At 48.6% G+C, this 27308-nt stretch overlaps 1 protein-coding gene across 3 annotated transcripts in view; it reads right to left on the bottom strand.

Annotated features, from left to right (window-relative positions):
• LOC119163724 (CDK5 and ABL1 enzyme substrate 2) overlaps positions 1–27308 on the bottom strand; it is a 137367-nt gene that overhangs the window by 55396 nt on the left and 54663 nt on the right. For all 3 annotated transcript variants that reach the window (XM_075873466.1, XM_075873465.1, XM_037415788.2), the window contains exon 2: positions 4907–5088. In XM_075873466.1, coding sequence (XP_075729581.1) covers positions 4907–5088 — 182 coding nt within the window. The remainder of the gene's footprint in view (positions 1–4906; positions 5089–27308) is intronic.

The raw sequence follows: 27308 nt of genomic DNA, 5'->3' as shown, positions 1-27308 counted from the left end.
GCTGAAACATCGGTACGAGACAACGGCTCCTATCCTTGCTGCTAATTACGTCACACGAGCCACAGCAAACTGGCGGTCGTCGGCTGTGGCCGGAATACATAAACGGCGATCTTGTAGGCCTTATTTTGCACTGAAATATTGTTTTTGGGGGCGAAGCTCCTTAGGGTGTGGGTTTGTCCATACTCCGTCGTTGTCGTACGTAGCCACCGGGATGCGAGATGGAAGATGGCGGTACTTGCAGTGTTCACTAGATGGACACACGGACGGACGGACGGACGGACGGACAAGCAGACGGACGGACGGATGGACAGACAAGCAGACGGACGGACGGACGGATGGACAGACGCGCGGAGCGGGTATGTGCCACAGGGGATGCGAGATGGCGGTACTTGCAGTGTTCACTAGATGGACGCACAGACGGAGGCACGGACGGACGGACAGGCAGACGGACGTGCGGATGGACAGACAAGCAGACGGACGGACGGACGGATGGACAGACGCGCGGAGCGGGTATGTTCCACAGGGGATGCGAGATGGCGGTACTTGCACTGTTCACTAGATGGACGCACAGACGGACGGACAGACAGACTGGAAGACGGACGAACAGATGAACGGACGCGCGGACGGATGAAAGCACGGACAGACAGACGGACGCATGGATGGACGCACGAATGGTCGCGCGGACGGACGGAAGAACGAACGGACGGACCGAAGCACGGGCGGGCTGACGGACGCTTCGTGCCACTCATCAACATTCCCTCCGTGAATATGCTGTGATTTTTTTTTCCTTCACGAAAACCCCCGCATCTTTGGGCGACCGTGTCATAGTTCCTTCAAGGGAAATGCCGGCGGATATCAACACAATATAGTTTATACCGACGCCTCTTACAATGCTCAGAACGTGAGGGCAATAGAAGATAGCCACACGGGCACCTCCACTAACAGGTTCATTTTGAAAACATGACATTAAAGACTCTCAAATTTCGGAATACCGGGTAATTTTGTATTTCAGTAAAAAAAAAACTGCGTCATCATTGCGACTCGCAAAGCCCAAGAATTCGCAAGTTCCCGTAAAACATTTGCACCGTTAAAAAATCCTTTTTTTTTTTTTTGTAAGCTAAAAGCGCCGTTTTCGAAGGTCCACAGCCGGCCATTGCCATAGTTTGTTGTTGGAGTAAATGATATACATGAAAGTAACAATTTTTTCACAGTATGCTTCAAGACGAGTGATTTAGCGCACTGAAGAAAAGCTCAGACATATTCATTCTGCGATATACATGACGGGCACTATATATCTAGAGTTCCTTTTCTTTCTTTCTTCTTCAATAGGTTACGCATACGCGGGTCAAACGCGTCGGGGGCTATCGGCAGAGGCGTGAAATCGTACACCGAAACCCCACGACGAACTAATCTAATCTTCTTCGAGTGTGTGTGTGCGCGGCTGTGGTAAACAACCGTGGCCGCTTGTTTATGTGCTCGGACGAAACCTCCAAGTGGCGGCGACACGCGCGCCGTTCCACTTCATACTGGTTGGTGTGTGACCTCGCTCCCTCCTCTTCTACTCCGGCACCCTCCTCCTCGCAGGCGGAGAAGTGTATTTCGATTCAAAATGTTGCAAAAAAAAACAAGTGCTACCACGTGTAAACTGCGGGGAAGCGACCCTGTCAGCACGCTTGCGTGTTTGATCAATAATCATTTATCATCATTCCCAGCATCATAACTATCACGAAGCATCATATTTTATTTTATTTATTTACCCCTTCCCACGGTCACGTGACCTGGGCGACGGCTACAGCCCTCCATAACGTGCACCGTCGAGGCAGCGATGTCCCCGTATGTTACACAGTCCAGTAAGAAGGAGATCCCAGTAGTTGTGGAAAGGTGTGTAAACATCTTTGATCAGAAAAGGGGATTATCTTCCTTCTAGGGTGTCGAACGAGACGCGCGAAGGCTGACGTTGCCGCCTCGGCAGTGGATTTTTTGGGAGTCATGCATATTTGCCACGGTCCCAAAGGTATGAAACGCGTAGAAGAGAGCGAGGAGAGGACAGAGAGAGCGAATTGAAACGCAGCAAACCAGAACGCGCCTGCTTGCATTGAAGGCGCAATCCTGCCGAAATATCCCCACAGAGACTAGATCAACGTCCTCATAGGGAGAAGTCGGTTGATCGTTATTACTTCGACGTCCTGCGAGACTTCGTTGAAAATGTGCGTAGCCTCAAGTCGGACCCTATATAAAGTGATACTCTACACCACTATATCAGCCACCATGGCAACAGTCAGCCACCCAGTAGCTTTTAGTCTGTCGAAATCACTCGAGGTTTGCCGCAGGGATTTTCATCTTCAAGAAAGTGAGCCAGGCATCATGCGCGCTTCGCGCAGCACAATCACAGCGAATGCTGGAAGAGCAGCCTTTTAGAGCCTTTTCTAAACACTCTTCGGGAAACTACTACAAGCACACTTGGTGGGTACCGACGTACGTCCTAAATAAGCAATTATTGTGTCGTAGGCCGGCATTCACTATGCTATGCTGCCACCAATTCAAGCCACCAATTGGCTTTGGCAAGCCTAGTCACATGTACTGTTTTATTTGAAGAAATAAAATGTATTATTATTATTATTATTATTATTATTATTATTATTATTATTATTATTATTATTATTATTATTATTATTATTATTATTATTATTATTATCCTTTGTCATTCTTCGGAGAAGCTTGGTATCCGCTACACACTAGCAACGAATCTTGTGCAAGTTTTGTTATGCAGTGGCTCACGACGATGAAGAATTATACTTGAAGTGAATATGCGCCACAGTTAATGGGTCATCAAGAACAAGCTTTTGTAAAGAGTTGGAGCATTCGGCGACCCACACGTCACGCGATTCGCGTTGTGCGACGCCTGGTTCTTCCTTTGCTGTTCCAAAAAAACTTTATTACTCATGTAAACGCAATTTCTTTCCCGACATATCAAGCCTGCGTAAGGCCAGTTTGGTAACGAGTTCCAAGCCCCGGCGTGGCTCAGTGGTAGAATATTATAGGCTGGCACGCAGCTGATCCGGGTTCGAATCCCATTGTGTCCCTTTGTGTATTATTTCGTGCAATAGCGGTTACGGACACCGGCGGCGGCTGACAACTACGGCGCCGCACGTGACTTGTGATGCGATAACAGATTTCGCTGTGAAATGAATTTCTGCAGCTGGAATTTTGCCAAACGATGACCGAAAAATTGCTCCCGAAACATTCAAATCCTTCCCTTGAAACGTTCGGCATTAAGAAAGACCTTGTTGAACAACGGCACCAGCTACCGCGGAAAGCGTGCCGCGGTGGTGTCCGTGGGATCAAGCAGACCCCGTAAAAATCCTAGTATCGCGTGATCGGTTAATTCTCACATTAAAGGAGCTGTACCCGCCTTTATGCGGTTTTGGCCGGCCAGCGGAGGAAAAAAAAAGACACAGCACGTGTTCGTTGCTATGACGACGTCCATGCGAGGAATGAAGAGGAAATCTATATTGAACTTTAAGGTTAAGTATGGTATGTGGGGTTTCAACTCCCAAAACACCCATATCCTTACGAGAGACGCCACAGTGGAGGGCTCCGGAAATTTCGACCACCCGGTGTTCTTTAAAGGCCAGCTCTGTCGGCTTTTTCGAGGTAAATGGATCCCAACGAAAATCGCTGGGTATGTTCATTTTCCGTCATTTGTGTCAAATTACAGGCTTGAGAGATGCTCAGATTTTTTGCAAATTGATTTTAAAGATTGCCTTGAAAATCTCACCTAGCTTTGCCAGAGTTATTTGCAACATTGTGTGACGTCTTGTTTGGGATGTAAACCGAAGTGACGCAGCCGATGGCATCGCTACTTGGGCTGCTACAGCGTTTAATGTGCTGGCCACCAGGTGGCGACGGCGGCGGTGTTTGGCACGGGTACAGCACGGAAAAGCTTTCTTCCTTCCTCTGTGGTGTTTCGCCGGCACTTCACTGGTCTGGCTTTCAGAGTTTTCACACTACGCGATCTCGGGACCAGTATACGGCCTCCGGTTCTTACCAAACAGTATACGTCATACGTAGACATGGCGCCCGGTTGGGTTTCGGTGTTGCACCATTTTGCTTAGTAAAAGTTATTCTCGCTTTTCCTCAGCATTTTAGCTGTTGGTCTCGTGACAAAAATGTCTCAGGAACATGGAAATACCATTACCTTGACATGGTCGAAAAATCGCCGGAGTTGGCCTTTAACGTGCACCGAAATCTGAGCACACGGACCTGCAGCATTTTCGCCTCCATCGCAAATGCAGCCGGGATTCAATCCAGCAGCCGAGTACCTTAGCCACTAGACAACCGCAGCGAGGCTTAAACTTCAATGTCAAACACACGCACCAAGTCGTTCTCCGGGTTTGTACCAGGAGGTGTAGAACACAGAGTTTCCCAAAATTAACTAGAGGACACTCTGGCGCTGCGATCGTTCAGCGACCGTGGGAGTGATGGGTAGTACACACATTTGCCTAGTCTTCGTACTTGCGGGCGGCGAATCGTACTTGCGGCTTCGTTTATTGCTGTGTTTCAGTTTTGTTTGAGAGAAAGATTCAACCCTTTTGAACTTCATGACCCGATTTCGAAAGGTAAGTCTAAAAAAAATAATATGCTGAAGCGCAACCGCTAAACATTTGCTAATATTTGTTTCGGGAAAAAACAACTTCAAGCCACACGAACACACACGAAGCCAGAAGCAGGCCACAAGTACGAATATTAGACAAATGTGTGTACTACCCATCATTTCCATGCTCGCTGAAGCACCGTGTGTTGCAGCTCCCATAGACACTAGCGCCAGAGTTCCCTCTAGTGTATATTAGGAAACTCTATGATGTAGAACAATCGCTTTAAAGGGCCAGGTTGACGAAGCACGTACCGAGGCTCTCGAGGCTGCCCCGAACCTGATGAGAGGAACCGGAAGAAGTCTGGTTCCGTGAGGAGGCGTACTGCTGCTGGCGGCCGCCGCTAGGGGGCTGGGGCCTCCGCTTGGCGCTCGGCGCGCCACCGCCGCTCACCGACGGCAGGCGGATGCGGGTCTCGGAGGCAAAGCTGTGCACCCTGTGAACAAGGGAAAAAAAAAGTAGAGACCATGACTTGTGAACTCGCGTTGAAAAGAACACACTTAATGAGATAGCCGCATGAAATGTCACATTGGTGACGTCCAGGTGCGTAGCCAGAAATATTTTTCGGAGGCGAGGGGGGGAGGGGGATGCACCTCTTTGATTTCACGAGGGGAATCCCTTTGAAATGTTCATTTTTCGCTCCCTATGCCATGGCAAAAAAAAAGTCAGGGGGGGGGGGGGGGCACGTACTTGGTGTGCTATTGCCTGCTACAGCTCTGGTTGCGTCACAACCACATCTTGGTTGCCGTAACACACTGACCACTCCCGTTCCAGATGTTGTACACCGGCGTATTTAGAACACGGTGTAATTAGTCCTTCTTCTGCGACGTCGCATCATGAAAAGGCGCTACTGTTTTAATGAGTCAATGCGGTGAGTTAAAATAGGCGCGTAGCAAGCGGAGGTTGACTATCACGCTCCTCTCTTTTTTTTTTTACTTTTGCTTGTACCCTGCTCCCGTCCGTAACAGACGCTACTCTTGAATAAAAGTAAACTATGCTAATACAAGTGAACCTTTTTTCTTTCTTTTCTTTTTAGGGTTTTTTAAATCAGGAATGTTATACGACGTATTTATATAATGCCGGATAATGTTCTTCTTGCAGTGAAGGAAAGACAGGTTAGCCGTACGGTATGAAAAATCAAAAGACGATACCGCTCCCTATGTCGCTGGTTCCCAAGGTTACCTAGGGCGATTGATGGCGTAAGGACGGTCCTTCCCTAATGACAGACGAATGCTCGAGCAACGATCGAAATTACGGTTCTCATGAACGACTCGCTGAACAAAAGAGGACACCTAATGAGAAAATAATGATATCTGGGGTCTAACAACCAAAAAACCACCATATGCTTATGTGAGGCGCTGCAGTGGAAGGCGTCCATAAATTTAGACCGTCTGGGGTTCTTTAACGTGCACCCAAACCTGAGCACACTGGCGTATACAGCATTTTCGCCTCCACCGAAAATGCAGCCGCCACAGCCGGGATTCTATCCCGCGAGGAGGACGCCTAAGGAAGACGCCTAAGTATAGGCGATATTATTATGCGGATGCACTGGTGTATTACCTCGTACTTTCGAAAACGGGCGGCCTATGGGTGATTACAGCGTTTCTAGGCCTAGTCATATTTTAATGTCACGACATACGGAACCGAGAAATAATTCGTGTCAAATCCCGAAAGGAAGGCGGCACACATGAAAAAAAAAAAGGCTGCATATCAGCGTGCTTCACTGTAAATGTCGTCGAAAGACGATAGCCTTCTGCCGGCCTTTTTTGGTGCATAATAGCATCGCATTTTCAGAGCAGCCTTAGAAAAACAAGGTTCTTTAGAATTACGTATCTTTGTATATTCTAGTAAATGAACACACCACCTGACAGTTATTCTTGATGCGCCTCAGATAGAAAATTAGCCGCCGGCTGGCAGTGTCCTGAGACAGACAGACAGACAGACAGACAGACAGACAGACAGACAGACAGACAGACAGATAGACAGATAGACAGATAGACAGATAGATAGATAGATAGATAGATAGATAGATAGATAGATAGATAGATAGATAGATAGATAGATAGATAGATAGATAGATAGATAGATAAAAAATTTCTGCCTTCAAGTATCCCAAGAAAGACCATCGTCTTTACAAAAAAAATCACGCGAAGGCAACGCGACCATCGCTACTCGCGTAGACACATGCAAAGGGTTTTAATATGGCGGCATTTGTTTTTGAAACCCGGCCACGACGTATACCGACGAATAATGCGCGAGCAACGATCGAAATCCCTGTTCGTGCGATCGCGACTCGCCCTACACGGCGCAGGGCGTCTCGGCATTGTTACAGCACCGGGAACGACCTCGGATAATGCCCAAAGGCCTCGGGTGTTTACAGAACCCCAAATCTCGAAGGTAATATCGACCGGGACGAATAATAAATAACCAAAGGGCACGCCAAGTACTTGCATGCGAGGTAGGTGCGTTTCTCCAATGCATGCGAAGGCCATTATGTCGAGCCAACGACTCGTAAACAATTGAATGTTTTCGATCATAAGCCGGGCAGATGATCAAAAGAGCTTGCAAAAAAGGTTGCGGGGGGCATCTTTGGAACTAGAGAAATTAAGCGACCCGAATGCAAGGCTTAGGTTGTCTGGGAGTGGCACTCACATCGAGTGTGTTGGTGAACTTGCAATTAACTGTGAACTTGTGGTTAACTGTGAATCAAGGAAACTACAGCACCCCAACTCTCCTTCCCACTTCTGAATTTTCATGGAAGGGAAGTGCTCCACTGAAAACGGATAATACGTAAAAAGCGGATGCTTCTCTCAAATAGTCAGCGCATTCAGCAATTAGGTGCCCCCCCCCCCCTAGAAAAAAAATTATTTCTGGCTACGGGTCTGATTGCAAGATATCGTCTTTATCTCTTTTTTTTACTTTTTTCGTAGTCGATGCATTGATCTGTGTCCTCTTGAAGTATAGACCGGGCCGTTTTTAAACGAGAATCAATTCGATTTTACAACTGCGCAAAGTCAATCTGCGCGGTGTGTGGGCCAGGTCGGTTTATAATTGGCACTTCGAATCGTGACGTCATCACTTGGTTACGTAAGTCTGTAGACAGTTTTATGAATGGCTTTCAGAGCAATCACATCAACTGGATTGTAGCCTTCGCGTTTCGTAATTTTTAAACAGTGTCGCGAAAAACACTTTCACCCACTCACCCAGACACTAGATGCATTTTGGTTTCTTAAAGGGCCAGTCAACAGGCTCCAATACGCGCAGAAAATTCTTGCGCATTTTTTCCTGCCCGTGACCAACCTCCTTCCACGCGCAGTGACGTCAACTCGTGTATCGGTGACGTCACGCAGCACGCAGCTCGTCGATTGGTCTAAACCAGGTCTCAACAAAGAGTAATGAAGTCAACGTCGCCGAAAGCCGAGTTGACGTCACTGCGCGTGGAAGGTGGTTGGTCAGGCGTACCAAAGATGCGCGAGTTTGTTTGGAGGTTGTAAAATAAAAAAAAAGCTGGAGGCTGTTCACTGGCCCTTTAACATCTGATGAGACGGGGGAAGGTGTGTAAGAAAGAGTACAATTGAATGACGTTTATTATTCGCAGTTAGGAGCTGAACGTCACAGCGATATTCGCACGCATACACGTACTATTGCAACCGCTAGCCTTCCTTCGCTTCTGGCTGGAGACCTAAACTGTACCGCAAAAAAAAAAAAGCTAAAGTGCAAGTGGCCTCCGGCTACACTTTTAGGTTGCAATTACCTCAAATTTTTTCCTCACGGCTAAAGCTACTTTTTCGGCGCGCCAGCAAAGACGCCAACGCCACCAACACTGCAATTTCTGCGAAATCTATTTAACGCTATCACGTAAAGAAATAAACGAACAGTGCTAAGGTAGAGGCACACGCAGGAAAACCGTTGGACTTGTGTATTCGACGTTTCAGTGATGAGACTAACTCCCGTAGCGATATGCGAAAACGACAATTGTTCAACAACTCAAAATCATGTATACCCACTTGTTGCACGTAAAATCGTCCCTATACCGTCAGATGCTAACGCCGGACTTCGTACTTCGTGGAGCACGAAATTAATTCGCATTAAACAACAACAAAAAAAGAATAACAACGACACGCTATTAGCCACAGTATAAGCGAAGTCGTTCAATAGAACAAAGCCACAGAAGACGGGTAAAGCGTTGACGCCACAGGAGAAGAATTTCGGGGTTCTGAGATATTAGCGAACGGAAGCGTATTCTTTCCCACGGGCACACACGCACGCCAAGATGTCATGCGCGTACGCCCTTTCAACTACATGAGCGCGCTGCCGGCCGTATAGAGCGAGCCGCCTTGCATAACGGCCGAGCCACACGCGACGCACCCAGTTTGATTTATCGATCCTATAGCTGCAGGGGTCGAGTGGGCTTCGCTGCGAGACCCGTCCGAGCTACAGGCTGCCCTCCAGCGGAGACCGTGGTCACATACACGCTTTACTATGTAGCAGCAAAAATAAATTCATAGGGTTTCTTATGAAAATTTATTTAAAACGACTCACAGGCGAAAGCGATCATTTCCAAACGCGAAGCTCTTCTTAGTCGAAGCTCTTATGTCAGGGGACAATCGTAGATCGTACTGAGATTAACCCACAGACAGTGGATAAATTCTCCTACAGGTATGTGCCACAACAACATACCACCACTCTGACGACGCACTTCTTGCACAACTCACCACTACACCCACTACCACGACCACCATTCCTCCAACTTCATTCAACCCAACTGCAAGCACCCAACCATGGCCTCCGAGATGGCGGGCGACGTCGTCGCCTACCATCTCGGAGGCCATGATTAGGCTTCACTTTTTTACCAGTGTCCGCCAAGCGGAGCTGGCTGAATACTGATGTTGTATGTCGATGTGTTCGTAGAGTTTCCTAAAATTAACTAGAGGGGACTCTGGCGCTGGGATTAACACGGGAATGATGGGTAGCACACAGATTTGCCTAGTCTACGTACTTGCGGACCTCGAATCACGCTTGTGACTTCGTTTATATCTGTGTTTCGGTTTGATTTCGAATAAAAGAACGAACCGTTTTGAACTTCGTGACCTGATTCGAACTGGTGCGCCTAAAAAATTAAGGCGGTGAAGCGTAACTGGTAAACTAATGCTGATTTGTTGTTCGTGACAAAGCAGCTTCAAGCCATGCGAAGCCAAATGGAACGTAATGTACGAAAATGACGCAAATCCATGTACTACCCATAATTCCCATGCTCGCCGAAGTGTCATGCGTTGCAGCTCCAATAGACACTAGCGCCAGAGCTCCCTCTAGTGTATTTATAGGAAAATCTGTGGATGTGTTGATCCCGGCCTCGCCACATTCTTGACAGCCTTCTACGTGTTCCTCCCTGCCAATACAGGATTGCTACTGGCTAGTCTGGTTCCGCGCTGCATGCCTCCGCAATCGGCCAACATTTGGCATGTACAGCGAAAACATCCCGCGATGACGTCACAACATGTACTGACGTCACCGTGAGATGCCATCAGATGACGTCGCCACTATGGCAATCTGCGGTATCGTAGCGCATGACGATTTTTTCGCATTATTCGTGTGAACGCCACCCAAGCGGAACGCCGGTCAATTTTTGCGTAGCATGAGACCATCTGATATTTCGCCTTTTCAAAAAGAAAAAAAAGAAAAGTAGTTAAATTATGAGGTCCTATGCGCGAAAACCACGTCATACACGAGTACAAGGCACACGACAGTGGAAGGACGAGGCGGATTGAACTTGATCACCCGGGGCTCTTTTGAAGTGAACTGAAACAAATGTATAGATGGCTCGTTTTATTTCATTCTACCGCCACCAAAATACAGTCGCCGCGGCCGGGAGTCGAACCCGCGTCCTCGCGCTTTAGCAGCGCTGCACCTTTCGCATTATGCAGAAACCGTAACGCGAGATCAGCGTAGCATATAGCGCCCATATGACACGCTAGAGCGAAGCCTCAGCTGTGCACGGCTATGCGAACCAATGATTAGTTGAATTACAGCTGTAATGTTCTCGTATAGCACGATATGTCGTTCGCTGTTGATAGTTTCAACAGTGTATATGGCAAACCCAAGGCGGTGGTCAATGGTCACGGCGCCTGACTGCTGACCCGCATGTCGCGTTATCGAATGCCGGCCGCGACGGCGGCATTTTCGAATGAGGCGGAAGTGCTTTAGGACCGTGTACTTAGAGATTTGGCGCCCACATTGAGGAACCCCGGGTGGTCGAAATTTCCGGAGCACCCCACTACCACGTCGCTCAGAATCGCATCATTGTTTCGGAACGTTAAACCCCGGCAATCATGATCACACCGATGAATTTCAGTATTTTAGCACGATACCCCGCTACTTCGTCATAATACCTCGCCCCCCCCCCCCCCCCCCCCGATAATATAAGTGTGTAACATAGAAGGTGCGCCAAAGCGAAACAGCTACCACCGCGCTTAGCGGGCACCCGTACGTGCGATAAGATGCGAGCGCGGATTTCCCGCCATTTAAAACGACCGATCTTATCTAATCGCCATTCACCTCGTCCCGGTTTACTCACGCACCTTTCTGCCAGCTGTCTCCATTGTCGACAGACTACAAGCGCAACGTATATGCGCGGCTATTAAGATGGATAGATAACACCAGCGGACGACCTCAAGGTATTTTGCGGTTGTAAGCGAGATCTTTATGAGGAGGCAGTATAAAGAGAAGCGTTCACGACTGATAACAACCTGCGCAAAGGACGGAAGAAGGGATTTTATGAACGCGTCCCTTCCGAAAAGGGCGGTAGCCGGTGCCCCCTTAAGATTTATGAGAGACGTTTTGACGCCCACTAACGGAGGCGCAGTTAAATCGAGGCTGCCCGTCAATGTTCTGAAGGCAACGGATAAAGGAGACTGAAATATCATCGTTCATTGTAATTGTTGTTGTTGTAATAGTGAAAAATCTACATTTACGAATACCACTTCTCGCTGGACCACTGCCTTATTCGCGGTGAAGACTTCCACAAAGCCGCTGTCTTGTAGCCAGTGGCGGATCCAGAGGGGGGCGGTAGAGGCGATCCCCCCCCCCCCCCCCCTACCTTCTAATCTTGTGTCAGCACTCTCACCCCATCTCTTCAGTGGTTGTCGTCCACCTCATTCGCAGGTGAGGACAGACGAGGGGACCACTGTGAACCCACATCGACAGCATTTTGGGCTACTAAAAACGAAAAAGTCGGGTACCCACCCCCCTTTTCCGGTGTTACTTCAAGCGACCCCCCCCCCCCCCCCCGTAAATGAGCGGCTGGATCCGCCTCTGCTAGAAGCGAGCTTAAAATATAATATGGCGTTCTTGGAAACGTTTTCGCGCGCCCACAATATTCCAAAGAAGTGTCATAAAACCAACTCGCCCAACTTCCCATACGATTACAATACAATATGACGGTTTGCGAGCGTGGTTTAGCAGTTCCGTCTGCGAAATTTTCCGTTCCGTTTGCAAAAGTGCTGTCTGCAATCCTAAAGAGAAGGCGGCATCCACCCCCGCTTCACGTTTGGTCGACTTCGAAAGGAAACAAGCCTCACGATTGATTCGTCGATTGATTTGGATAACTTTATTCTGATTTAAATAACTTTATCGCAATTGATAAAAAAGTAAAATTAAGCAGTGGCGTATGTCCCATAAATGCTTGCCTTCATAACCGGCTACCGAGGTGCCAAGTTGAGAAGCAAACAGTTTTCGGTGACGCAAAGTTGATTGATATGTGGGGTTTAACGTCCCAAAACCACTACATGATTATGAGAGACGCCGTAGTGGAGGGCTCCGGAAATTTAGACCACCTGGGGTTCTTTAACGTGCACCCAAATCTGAGCACACGGGCCTACAACATTTCCGCCTCCATCGGAAATGCAGCCGCCGCAGCCGGGATACGAACCCGCGCCCTGCGGTGACGCAAAGTGAAGTTTCACGTCTGAAGTTACCGTCAGAACATCACGGCCGTGCATAGCCTTGTCCTTAAAGGGACACCAAAGAGCAAACAAATTTTGCGCGCACAATTTGCCAGTCTCGAAAACATCTCGCTTTTCGTGACACGATGCTTGGTAAGCGAAAAAAACGAGCGAAGAAAACGCTGGTGGAGACGCCACTTAGAGATTCCCGCACCAAACACAATGACGTCACAAATTTCGAAGGCGTCTACTAGGTCCGACGCAGCTTCTAATCCATAAGATTGAAGTACATTGTCATCTACGAACGCCACAGACTTAGCGTACGAAGTCTGCAGAAAATTTCTTCGAGCCAAGGCGACGAAAATAAGAAAACTGCACTTCGAAATTCTCGACCTCACGCGCTTACATTTTAAGCGCGAAATTTAAAAACGAAACTCCAACCTTGATATTTCCCGCTAATTACGAACTTATCATAGTGAAAAAAAAATATGCGATTGGAGTTCTCGCGGCGCAGTTTATCAATCTAAACTAAGTCATTGCTTCTCTACAGTGTCCCTTTATAATGTAACAGTCGATCTAAATAAAGATCCCACTGGGGTTAGGGGGGAGGGGACAAAAAGAAATGGCTGTCACCCTCCCCCCTTTTTTTTTATACTCACGTCTACATAGGAACGGCAAAGCACAGGTATGTTGGTAGCCAGGTAAGAATAAAGTCAGTGGCGCGATCTTGCGGCAAATCCGAAAACGAAAAGCGACATCACGACGCCACCTTTCATTTACTTCAATTGTGACGTCACTGCAAGCTTCTTTCCCACCCCTCGATTGCGCCACGCGACTTCAAGGTCTTATCTAACCAGAGTTCTAACACTAGTTAGGTAATGCCCGACTTCCGGGCTCCGGCCTGACTAGTTAGATAAGACGTCACTTACGATTCCGGTCTACCTTTCACCCCGCGGTTCTTATTTCGCGCTCTCCTTTCGCGTCTTAATTAGTACGTCTGCTTCACCACTTGTGGTTAGCGCCGACCCCTTGCGGGGTCTGCACATCTGTTTCGAATCTGAATAGACGTAATTAAACCTAATTGACAATCAGCTAGCATGTGTCTCTTCATGTCTTCTAGCTTTCCTGCCAGGACGGCCTTTAACGCTGTATACTGCGCGCATGTAGTAGACTTCTATACATTACACCTGCACCTCTACCTCGGATCGAATTTACCGCAACGACACGCGGCTCGTCCGCGCGTGCCTCCTCTTCGCCTCCGCGTACTTGAGCGAAAACAGTTCAGAAGCTTTGCCTAGCTACCACACAGGGGCGAATCCAGCCACTTACATTAGGGTACAAGAGGGGAGACGGTGGTGGTGCTAGCTCTTGTGTATTTAGCAGTTATCACAAGAACCCCATCACAGCGTAAATACTGTTAATTTGTGCTAACGTTAGTACCACTCACTTGTTCTAATCGGTGATAGCAGATAAACAACGGGCACTGAAGGCTGGCAGGCTGTCACAGGCCTTGGGGGGTCTCCCCCACCACACCCTTACCCCCTTTTAGATCCACCCCTGCTATCACACTAACACTAACGCCAACAATAACGAGATAATACGGATGAACGGCGAGCGATTGGGTATCAGTCATAGTGCAGTTATTTTTCAGGCTGATTGATTGATTTGTGGGGTTCAACGTCCCAAAGCCACCATATGATTATGAGAGACGCCGTAGTGGAGGGCTCCGGAAATTTCGACCACCTGGGGTTCTTTAACGTGTACCCAAATCTGAGCACACGGGCCTACAACATTTCCGCCTCCATCGGAAATGCAGCCGCCGCAGCCGGGATTTGATCCCGTGACCTGCGGGTCAGCAGCCGAGTACCTTAGCCACTAGACTACCGCGGCGGGGCATATTTTTCAGGCCTAATGGCAGATTCCACTGAGACAACAGGTGTAGGGGTGTCGTGCAGTGAGGGGGGGGGGGGCAGAGCACTGAGAGCAGGGTCACTCGATCTGCCACTGGTATGCGGCACGCTCCCGGAGGGCAGTTGAGAAGGAGGTGACGATCAGAGAGAAATATACCATGCGACCAAAACATTCGAATATCCCCGATATTCTCTGCGGGGAAGCAGCGAAATCCGCGTGAACTTTGTCAGTCGCACGTTAGCCGTCATTACAATTCACAGTTACATATACTACGTTCATGCAGAGACGCATCCACCAAACCATATACTTAGTAGCCATCATCGTCGCTATCGTCGAAATACAAATGGTTGCGACATTTGCCTGCGCGCTCGACATCTGCAAAAATAGAAAAAGAGAGAAACGGATAATGTGACGTTCAAAAAGTGACTCGGCGTACTGCGTCCGCTCCGCTTTTCATGTGAGGACACTACAAACTGCTCCTTCCTGCTCTCGGAGCGACAAAAAAGCACTCTTGCTCTACCTCTAGATAACGATGCTCTTACACCTGTTCGACCACTGAAACACTCTGGAGAGACCCCTTTCAGCGTGCTTTTGAGTGCTCCTGTTCTGGCAGTAGAATTTCGCTGTAAGTGCTCTGCTGGTGGTTACCGTACTTTGGAGACAGGCTCCAATTGCACCTGGTCAGCCTTCAAGACACATAATGAGCCGGATTGCTATGACCGCGTCCTGTGCACACCTGCAAACCCGAGATACCAGAGAGAGAGAGAGACAGAGAGAGAGAGAGAGAGAGAGAAAAAGAAAGAGAGCAGGCGTCTGGCTTTATTTCAATGACAAAAACAAGCGCGAACGCGGTTGATGACTCTAGAACAACGTATGAGCGTGTGCGTGTCTCAGTGTGGTGGCGGAGGGTGGTGGATAGATATAAGCAGGCGGGTTGCGCTAACGCTATTCGCGAACCCTGCAGCTGCAGGGCCAGTATTGTCGCCAGAGTGTGGGAGAATGGATCGGATACACGGTAGACCGCAAACAACAGAACGGCGGCGTTTTAGAACTCACCTCTACGCAGAGAAAAGGGAGGTACGAAAAGGAGGAACAAGAGGGGGGTGAGGGCAGGGGGCCAAATGGGTGGAAGTCGTCTCGTTCTAAAATTGCGCGAGTGTGGTGCGTACCTCGGGTGACTCCCGACGGCTGACGTAACTCAATTTGCCTGGCCCACAGCATGCAGAAAAAAAAAAAAAACACCCGGATCCGTTGTTTGTCGGAGGTGGTGGCGTGATTAAACTGACGACCAAAAAACAAAAGAAAACAAAAACCCCGCCGGAATGTGTGCATGCAACGAAATTCGACATCGCGTTTTCATAGCACCACTGACGCTGCCGTCAGGGCTTCGTTTTACAGACCTTATCATGGGAGCCCTCTAGCTCAAAACAGTGTTCGAGGGTATCTAAGCGTTGCCGTCATGTCCGGGGCAGTGTTTTTGGTGGTTCGGCTCGCTTTCGTGTGTGTTTGTCTGTCTGTCCGTGCGTGTGTGTGTGTGTTTTTTTTCCGACAACACCTAACTATCATGGCGGAAACCTTACTGCATTTACATAGCAAGTCATCCCGGTGTCATGTACGAGTGAGCGCAGGCGGTATATTTATAGAGTGCAGTATAGTGCTTCCGCAGCACTATATACCCCACGCCTAGCGTGCAATAGTGACATGTTCGCGCGTCGAATGTCTATAGAAACATTGTCAAATAAATAAATAAATAAATAAATAAATAAATAAATAAATAAATAAATAAATAAATAAATAAACGCAACAATGAACGGAGTCTTCTAGAGCACAACAAGACCGCGTTTTCTTTCGTGAAAAACCGGCGCCCGCCATTCCCTTATCACGAATGATACGCCACGACGATAGTGCGTGCGCCGTTCACGACCTGAAAGTAACGGGCGCGAGGCGCTTATAGCACGTAAAAGCACTCAAGACAAACGGCCGTGTAAACAAACAGTCGCCCTAATGGCGCGGCTGTCCTTCTTTAGTGCACGCGACGGCCGATCTTAGCGTAGGTGCCCGCCATCTGTGAACCGTGTCATGGCTGGCCCTGTTTATATACTCGCCCCCTAAAGCTCCCCGAGCACGCTGCAGTTTTTATTATGTTAGAAATAACATGGACGCCCGAGGCGCAATTTCGCCGTCGCCGTCATGTCCTGTATCAAGTCCGAATCGATAACGAAGTCGCGCGCGTCCTATAAGTTCTGTGAGCGTGCAAATGCACCTAGCGAGAGGGGCGTGGTTCGGGCGTAGATGAAACGCACCGCCAGGCTGCTTCGGACGAAGGCGCGTGAACGGGCGGTGGGGGCTGATTGATTGATTAATTAATTATTTAAATAATTATTAATGAAATAATTGAAATAAATAATTAATGAATGACACAGTCCACACTTTTATCACCCGGTGCTAAGAAATATTCGCAGTAAGCGAGAAAAGGTGGCTTTAGCCAAGGCACAGGCGACAAATCTCACGGGTGGAGAAGCAACGTTACTATATTAGATTATAGACTAGCGACATTGGTGCAAGGGGTGAGAGGGGGGCATACCTTAGGTACGCTAAGGTATACGCAAAAGCATAAGGCCGCTACATCTATATCTATTTCCGCTGCACCATTCACAATGGCTCTCACTCACGAAGCTTCCAACTAGTCATGCAGTAAGAAGCTACACAACCAAAAGACCACGTTACGTGCTAGAACTTGAGTCTAGAAATTCTAGATATACGCATTCACTACGGGTACGGGTGCACACCTCCTACTCGCTACATCCGGGCCGTAGTACAGTACTCACGTCTCTAGCGACACAGAGAAGCAGACAGTGCGGGAAGCTTCCCGAAGCCTGCGACAGAGAGGAGGCGATGGGGGGAGAGATGACCGGAAGTGGAAGTGAGAATGACCGAAAGGAGGAGATGGGATAAGGTGGGAAGTGAGGAGGAAGCGATTAGGAGAGCAGAGGGACAGGTGACGACCGCCACATAATCGAGGCATGACGAGGCATTACAGTGGTGTCGCGTGACGTTGTGATGTCACGACAGGAAGGAAGGTGGGCAAAGGGAAGGCGAAGCCACGTGACCACGTCCCGATCGGAGCGACAGCCAATGGGGACAGAGCACGTTGGTGTTGTTGAAGCGACGATGTTTGGTGACCATGACAGCGTAGATTGATAATATGACGATAGAGAGAAGGGGCACAGGAAATGGAGAGAGAGGAGGGAAAGAGAAAGATCAATCAAACATAAAACCAAGTTAATAAAGGCAATACAGCACTTATAAACTTTCGTATATAAGCGGGGCGACAATTGATCGCCTTCACGTGACGTCACGTGCGCACAAACTCAAAGGGGCCCTACAACACTTCTCCAAGTAATAATCCAATAGCTTCATCAAAAGAGCTTGTGCCCTCACAAATCGACTTTCGCATTTCTTTTTTTAATCCTACAAGAACGAGCAAGTGGCAGGGATTCGCCACACACTTCAAGTGCTCTCTCCGTCTTTCCTACTAGTGAGCGAGGTGAAAGGTACACAGGGTGGAGGATGACAAAGCGTAAAAAATGTGCGTCCTTTCGTCAATATCCGCAACAACCTTAAACATTTTTTTTTGCATTTATTTCTTCGAATACGCGGCTTACATTCGGTGTGATCGCGAGCACGCGCACGTGGCAGCCTCTTGCGGCCGTCGATGCAACTATGCAGCTCACAATGCTCAAACCAACCAGCGGCCATTGTCTTCGGCTATATGGCGCAATTATTTAGGTATACGGTACCGTTGTAGACGGAGGAGGGAGCGACACCTAGGACTTAGATCATCATCATCATCAGCCTGACTACGTCCACCGCAGGACAAAGGCCTCTCCCAGGTTCCGCCAGTCAAGTCGGTCCTGTGCTTGCTGCTGCCAATTTATACCCGCAAACTTCTTAATCTCATCTGCCCACCTAACCTTCTCTCCCCCTAACCCGTTTTCCTTCTCTGGGAATCCAGTTTACCCTTAACGACCAGCGGTTATCCTGTCTACGCGCTACATGATGACTTAGATAATTCATTCTAAATATCAGGCCGCGTACTGCGCTGTATGTTTGGCGATAGAGTTCTGGCGAGCCTCGACGCAGCGTTTTCTTACTATGCTGAAAGTGTTTCAGGACCCCTTTAAAGTACAGAATCTACAAATACCACAGCCTCGCAAGCCACGATGACGCTATTTCGGCGTATATAGCATATCGCATGGAGGGGGGGGGGGGCGCTTTGCGGCATAGACAAGCAATGCGTACTATGATTGATTCATTTATTGATTGATTGAGAAACTTTATTCAAAAATATGAGAGACAAGGGAGCGGCAAGGGTGGGTCCCTATAGCCCAGGACTCCAGTGGCCGTTGCTGTAATCCCTCAGCCTGATTCAAAAGACCCTTCTGGGTCTGCAAGTCGGCGCGATCAAGAACGGACCTCCCAAGGCTCCTTTAGCAGCATGTGTATCAGTGGGGAACGGCGGGGCACTGGCACGAGACGGCTCACACATTCATAGTGCTGCGTTTTAACCGTTCATTTCGCGTGCCGACGACAGGATAGCGCCAACGTTATTTTTATTTTCTCCCACTGCGGCGTCCGCGTTTTCTTACGCCAGCGTTTTGCTGAGCTACGCGAAGTCAAATGACATAAGAGTTATCTGCTACCCTCCTTTCCCGACGTTCTTTCCTGACGTCCAAAGTTTCCCTTTGTGCGATTCTTTCCATAGCATTACTGCACAGCGCAAGAATAATTCGGCCTTGGCAGCCTTCCAACCAAGCTTCTCTTTTACCCAGCACCCGATACGTTATCCGAGAAAGAACAACAAGTGATAAAAGAGACAGGCTGTCTAGTCTCGCTCTATTGTAATGGCCACAACGGACACTGCAGGCATGCAGTTCGTATGCCAGACAGGAAGCACCTCATATAGAAGACCGAGGTAGCCTCGTTGAACGTATGGCTATACATAGAGCTATGTCTCCCAGAATAATCAAGTGAATATTGCAATTTCATTATGATATCTTGGATTTTACGTCCAGAAACATAGTCGTGATTATGAGAGATGCTGTTGCGGAGGGCTCCAGAGATTTTTACCACCTGGAAGTGCCCCGACATTGCACCACCACAATGTGACCGCCGCGGCCAGAATCGAACCAGCGACCTTCTGGACAGCAGCCGAGCACCTCAGCCATCGATCTACCACCGCGGATGAATGTTGCATTTTCAAACGGCAACACAAACATACTATTATGCGTGGCCGGGGTACCCGGATCGATTTTAACCACGCGTGCGATTCTTTAACGTGCCACTGATGCTAAATACAGGGTTGTATTCAGTTTGTAGAGACACGAGCAAAAAGTAACACTTTTTTCTTTTCCATGCACTTCCGATCGAGCAATTACTTCGTGATTTCGGAATATTCCGAAATATTGTTTTAAAAAAGTAGAACGGATATTAAATCGATCATTCTGGTTCGATTTTAGAGTTATATTGGACACATATAATGTCGAAGCAAACGTTTGATAAGATAAAGGCCAATCAACCATCGGCATAATTAATGTCAGCATAATTATTGCGGACAGTTGCTAATTATTCCTAATTAAGCCGCACCAGCACGGTGGCTTACAAGAAGTATATGAGTGCGTGCGAAGGAAGAATGCGTGGTAAACGCCAGAAAATACGGTATACGGCGGGGACAAATCTTCGCTTCCGCAGTGGCAGCGTTGTTGGGAGGTCGAGTTTGATCTACCCTGTATCTGCGGTACTTGGCAGTGCCCTTCCCGGCGCTATATCTTATCGGTGGAAGTTGAAGGACAGCCAACGGACCACGCAATTGCCGATCGAAAAATAGAAGCCACTCTTACCACATGCATCAGACGTTATGGGGGGGGGGGGGGGGGCACTTATCAATCCAGGCAGAGCGCAGATGTCGCTGCGTACGTGATGCGGCGCACGTATAATCAAAATGACATGACAGGCGACAATAACGAGCAGCGATACTGAAGGTGACAGTTAGGTGCGTGCAGGTAACATACATTCGGCGACAAAAGATGCAGGTGTTTACGGAGCACGAGGTTCGTGACAAACCTGAATTCCTTCTTAAACCTGGTAATTTACAGCCTCAAATCGAAGGTCTTGGCCTGCGGCATTCATCTGAATGTAACCTGAACGCAGTTATTTAAGTTAGAAGAGCAATGCGTTATAGCAGTCCTCCATGGCGTCACGTTGACATGCATGTGCGGATGTTTCGGCGAGAAATGTCAAACGTGGAACCTTGACCTTGATGTTTTCTTCGAATAATTAGCCTAAAGTGACTAAATTTGTGATAATAGCGTTTGAAAGAACAATTTTTGTGTCTAAGCTAGCTGGTTGGTGTTTATGAAGGGGTGCGGGAGAGGGAATACAGAACCGCTTTTGAAGTAATCAACAGATGACGTCAGTATCGGAGCTTATTGCCTCAGGAATCCATCGCCCCCAAAAAATTACTCGAATCAGTCATGAACGAACGGAATTAAACGGTTTCTTACCAACTTTATTTTCTAAGTGCTTTTTTTTTTCAGCGTCGCCTGGATGGGCTCGGGAGGGAAACAACGTCATTAATTGTTCATGCCATTGGCCTTTCGCGTGTTTTCTCATTTACCAAGCGTCTTCTCGCTGCAAGCGTGGTTATATTGGTATTGCGGAAGAGTAAGTGATTAATACGAGAAAAATCATTTTCTTTTTAACGTCAGCTTCAATGATTGATATGTGGGGTTTAACATCTCAAAACTACCAAATGATTACGAGAGACGCCGTAGTGGAGGGCTCCGGAAATTTCGACCACCTGGGGTTCTTTATAACCTGCACCCAAATCTCAGCACACGGGCCTACAACATTTCCGCCTCCATCGGATATGCAGCCGCCGCAGCCGGGATTCGAGTCCGTGACCTGCGGGTCAGCAGCGGAGTACCTTAGCCACTAGACCACCGCGGCGGGGGTAATGTCAGCTTCAAGGTCTGACCACATGTCCGCGCTGCAGCGCACCAGCGCGTGGATTTCTGACGCGGCGCCACGCCCTCTCCCTATAGGGCGCACGGCTATACGAGAAGCCGTGCGTCCTCTCTCCTCACGGGGAGAAAGCGCGACGCCGCATCATAAAGTCGCGCGTTGACGCACTGCAACGCGTACATGTGGTCATCCATTCATAGACGCGGGCGCGCAGCATCTCTCAGTGAAGTTCAGAGATGAAGTGCCCCTGCCAGGGGCATACAAAATGACAAAATGAACAGGAAGCGAGAGTTAATATATGGGGCAGGCAAGATATCCGGGGCACAACGTTTTACGGTTTGACGAAACTTTAGACGGAATGCCCTCGAGAGATGAAACGGTTCGCGGCATCAGACCGGCGTTTTCTTTTTTTTTTTTTTTTTGCTCTTCTTTTATGACGCGAACAAACGCTGTAGGCCACTCTCTTATCGTAAGAGAAAAAAAAAAGAAACATAAGAGAGCCAAGCTTAAGACACACTCGTCAAAGTCAAGATAGTGCGTAACCCGACCCACGAAAAAACACAGAGATATAGATAGCGCAATAGCTGTATGAGTTGCGCTGACACTGCACTGTCATCGCGCTGACGCTTCAGAGGCAGAGGGGAAAAAAAAAGCTGCACGACACAGCGCGACGTCGTCAGAAACGGAACGACGCGAGTCTCCTTAAATTGCCGTCAGCGCATGCGCGCAAGCACCGTTACGTCGCCACGTAAGAGTTTCCTATAAGTACAATAGAGGGCGCTGGTGTTTATAGGTCATGCGACGCACGGCGTCTCATCCAGCAGGGGGATTAAGGGTAGTACACAGATTTGCCTACAGCCTTCGTACTTTATGTTCCTTTCGGGCTTCGCATGGCTCGACGCTGCTTTGTCACGAAACGAAAATCGGCAAGTGTTCGGCAGTTACGCTTCACCATCTTAATCTTTTAGGCTTAACATTTCGAGTCGGCCCGCTAAGTTCACAACGGTGCCTTCTTTCTTCCGAAACAAAACAGAAAAGAAAAACGCAATCAACAAAGCCACGAGTACGTTCGAAGCGGCATGCACAAAGACTAGGTAAATTCGTGTACTATACCCATCATTGCCACGGTGGCTGAACGATCACAGCGCCAGAGTATACCTCTAGTTAATTTTAGGAAGCTTTGTGCCTCACCAAAAGCGTAAATCTATAGAGCTTACATGCATTAAGGTTTCTGCACAGCTGCGAGTATCGGCACGCAGTTTGCGTAGCCTCCGTAATCAGCGCATGGAAGTCATCGCGTGACGCTGCGTTATTGTATAACATGCTGATGACTTCACCGTGACGTCGCAAATGTCAACCCGCGATATGACGGTAACGTCACGAGATAACGTGATGGCATCATGGTAGGAGGTGGCGTGTTTTTTTTGTTTTTGTTTTCGCAAACAGATGCCAGAAATAGAGCAAGCTTTATTTTTACAACTCCGCAGTAATAAAAAATATGTTAAAAGCAAACCACGCGGCAAAATTGCAATGAAGTAATGCCCGTGCAGACACCATGCCTTGCCCAAAACTACAACGACAACCTTTAGGGAAAATTTCACAGCAAGTTTCTTTCTTTCTCTCTCTCTCTCTCTCTCTCTCTCTCTCCATTATCGCGTCACTAAATGGCTGCTTGTAATATCCCTCACGCTCCCAAGTGGTGCGAGACAGTTTCGGAGAAGGTTGAAAGGGGCACGCCATTCGAGTGAGCTTCACCCACACTTTTACAAAACTATCTGAAAAATGCGACCTTCTCGTTACAGCATGAATTTATCGGCGCAGCCTCAAGTTTTCTTTTTTTTTTTTGTGCTCAGCTTGGAACCCTTAACTCTCTCCTCTCAACGCAAGTTCTTCAAGGTGTCTGATTGGCGCTTCACGCGCGTAGCACATCACGTGTCTCGAGAACCGAGCTGCGCCCGACCGTTCCCATGGCTATACAAGGCCGGCATAGGGACGCGTCGACTACTCACTCCTACATACTCACGTCACGTGGTGGTGAGTGCGCACGCTAACGCACGGTGTCACGTGTTTCGTTCCCAGGCGTACGCACACGGCAAGTTTTGATACGGCGAGAGTTCTGTGCGTGTTTGTGCATTTCTCTCTCACTACCCCTCCCACAAAACAAAGCTGCAAAAGTCGACATCACGTGGTCCGGATGCAAAGCAGCTAAGGGCCCTTTGTAGAGAAGCAGGGGCAGCAGAGAACATGAGCTGCATTCGGAAAGTGCGAACCCAGAGCTGAGGTAAACAGACGAGGCGCACGCACGCACGCACGCACTCACTCACTCACTCACTCACTCACTCACTCACTCACTCACACACACACACACACACACACACACACACACACACACACACACACACACACACACACACACACACACACACACACACACACACACACACACACACACACACACACACACACACACACACACACACACACACACACACACAGCAATGTTGACGTCCCATCCTAACACAACAAAAAAGGTCGAATGCATGGCTGTGGACCTGCCCAATCATGCCACGACCACGTTAGAATCAAGAAACAGACAACGCGTACACAGGTCTGTACGAAGCGACAAGCAGTTCGTTTTGGCTGCACAGTGTTGGCTGAACTAGTTTACCTGCTGCACGAAACTGATTCGCGACGAGAGGATCGCACCTGTGTTCGAGAAACGTGAAACCGCTCGTTTGCCGCCTTACGAATGCGCCTGGCTGAAAACAATGGTGTACATGCCAGTTAGTGAATGCGCGTGGTTCGATGCAAACACAAAGCAAGTTTGTTGGGAAGGGTTTCGTGTAGCGTGCGCGATACGTGAAGGAGAGGAGACAAAGAATGCGGACGCTCAAACAAATATAAAACAAAACCCCGAGTCGGAATGTTGTGTACAAACAATCGTCGGATGTCTTCGAGGGCGTACAACCGTCAGCACACGAACACTTCTATGCGTGGCCAGGGCTAGTTTGATGTCAGCCGCAAAGTGCTGGGCGCTTTTGCCGAGATAATACCTCGGTGGACTTGGATAGCATGTCGGCATGCATGGTTAGCATCTTGGCAACAGAACCCAAACGTAGGTGGCGCCAGCGTCAATCAAACCGCAGCAGGACACGCGGCGGAGCATTCGTGTCAAACGTGCCGAAGGCTGTACGCTCTTTCGAAGGGTGTCTTCCGAATCCCATGACTATAGCTTATGCATGTAACACACATAATCAATCGAAATATTAACCGGAAAGCCTTAGATACACCCAGATACGCTGAAATCGTTAAATAAATCATTAGAAATCTCGAAAGACTGCCAACAGAAACTAATTATCTTACGTCAGGTCCGACTGTCAGGAATTTTCTAACAGATCGTCCACATGGCGGGTCTCTATAGCGCATATCTTTAATATACAGAGTGTATGGACGGAGTTTCGGGTTTGGTTGGCGGTACGTCGCTACCGAAGGAGAAGTTAATGAATAGCTTATCTTACCCAACCTAACCTATAACCTCGTCTGCAAGCAACTTTCTCAATGCACGCGGTCTCGCCTTAGATACCAGTCATGTCTACAGAGGCAATCCACAGACTGGCACATTCAATTTTACGAGGCGCCTTCGTACACACAGACGGGGCGGGAGAATATTATATATAGATGGCTCAAAGTAGCCGTCGAGGCGGCGAGTAAGCAAGCCGAGCCACTAGCCAGAGCCGCTTCGCCAGCCAGTGGAAACTTGCTGGAAAAGAGAAGAACTTAGCCCATAGTGAACTAGACAAAGAAAGAAAGAAAGAAAGAAAGAAAGAAAGAAAGAAAGAAAGAAAGAAAGAAAGAAAGAAAGAAGCGGAACCCAAACAACAACCCAGCTTGTCTTAGTATCGTCCCTCCCCGACGAGGTGGATGAGGGCGACGGTAAAGGAAAGAAAGACACAGATTGTAGGAAAAGAGAAAGGTAAAAGAAAAACAAATAGAGGACCACGCTTGAGAGCCAGCTGAAGAAGAAGAAGAGGCAGCGTGGGCCGGAAAAGCAATTGGCGCTATAGTAGTAACACAGGCGCGCGTTGCGAGAAAACGGTACGCTATACGCTTCATCCATCACTACTGCTACGCCGGCAAGAACCGCGCCGGAAGGAACCCTTCGGACAAGGAAAACCTTCAAGCACCGGACGCAGCCGCGCCTGGCTTTATTTTTGTAAGGTTGCGCGCAGCGTTGCCGAAAAAAAAAATAGCCGACTGGCCGGTCAGCTAGTCCGATCAAATAGGGAGGGGGTCAGACTTGAAAACGCGTGCACGACGACTTTTACGACGGCTGCCGAATACCAACGTTCGCTTTTATCTAGCGGCCGTGGTTCATCATAAGGGGTGGAAGAAAAAGTTTATCTCAGTGCCCAACTTCTCCCCTACCCGCGCACGCACGCACGCACGCACGAACACACACACACACACACACACGCACACACACACGCACACACACACACACTAAACTGTTTTTCGCGTCGTAAAGAAAAACTACACATCTTTTGTCAACTCTAATTGGCCTGTAAAATCAAGCAAAGCAAGAGAGAGAGAGAGAGAGAGAGAGAGAGAGAGAGAGATAAAGATGCAAAGAAAGGCAGGGAGGTTAACCAGACGCACATCCGGTTTGCTACCCTGCACTGGGGAAGGGATGAAGGGGAGAAAAGAGGTTGCAGAGAGATGAGAAGGTACACACAATCACGAGCACACTCGGGGAGCACACACAGTCTACAGGCGGTCGCTCAGGTTTGTTGACTTTAGGTAAATTAGCAGTGCTTTAGTCGCTTTCTGCGCAACTGAGGCAGATGCCCAAGGTAAGATGGCCTGCATGGCTATAGGAGAGTGCATAAAGGCCACTTGCTCACCCCCCCCCCCTAACCAACTCCCTCCCCACCCCGCAAAGCTACACACGAACAAATAGCGCCAACTATATAGTCACACAGGCGCTCTTACCGTCTCCCACCCCAAGTGTAGGGTAGCCAACCGAGCCAAGCTTGGTTAACCTCCTTGCCTTTCTTCTCTCTTTATCTCTCTCTCCCTCTCTCTTACCGTCTCCTATCTCGATGCAACACGGATTTGCAACCCGCAAGAAATACTGCGGACGCCTCATGATTGCGTTACTTAGAGGGAGGCGAGTTCAGACTTTCCTCGGATATATTTCTGTTCAATGCTACGCAGGTTTGTAAGCGAGTATGTGGCGCTGGAGTTTCGACATCTTTATGCATGGTCCACGACCGGATATATTTAGGCTCTACTTTAAACTTTAAACGAGTGGCATAAACTTCCTTTTTTCATTTCTGTCTCAGAGTTTAGGTATGATTAACCAAACATGACCAACGGGTAATTTCTGTTTTTCTTCCAAGAGAATAAGGTTGTCTGCATGGCCTCCACGATTGGCTCAGATATGCCGCGAGTGATAAATTGTGCGAAACGACAGCGAGGCCGGAGTTGGAAGGTGTTCCACACGTCGAGCGAATAGGAATACAAAAGTAATAAAAGGGAGGAGAGGGCGTGGCGCATGCCTACGTCAGGTAAAGAAACAAAAGAAACGTCACGCACGTTTCGACCAATGAGCGGCTCCGGTCGGTCTAACTAATTTTGCGGAACGCGTGGCTCTCCTTTCGAAACTCGTGTCAACCGGCGGTAACAGCCGCGAGCTCGGGGTTCAGAGTCGCCGTGGCTGAAACTGAGCGCTACAGGGGCGCTGGCAACCAGAGGTTTTATTTCGGGAAACCGTAAGTCATAG

This window comes from Rhipicephalus microplus, chromosome 9 (assembly GCF_043290135.1).
Source record: "Rhipicephalus microplus isolate Deutch F79 chromosome 9, USDA_Rmic, whole genome shotgun sequence".
NCBI lineage: Eukaryota > Metazoa > Arthropoda > Arachnida > Ixodida > Ixodidae > Rhipicephalus > Rhipicephalus microplus.
Note: the sequence above shows the minus strand (reverse complement) of the source record. Positions and strands in the feature narration are given on the sequence as shown.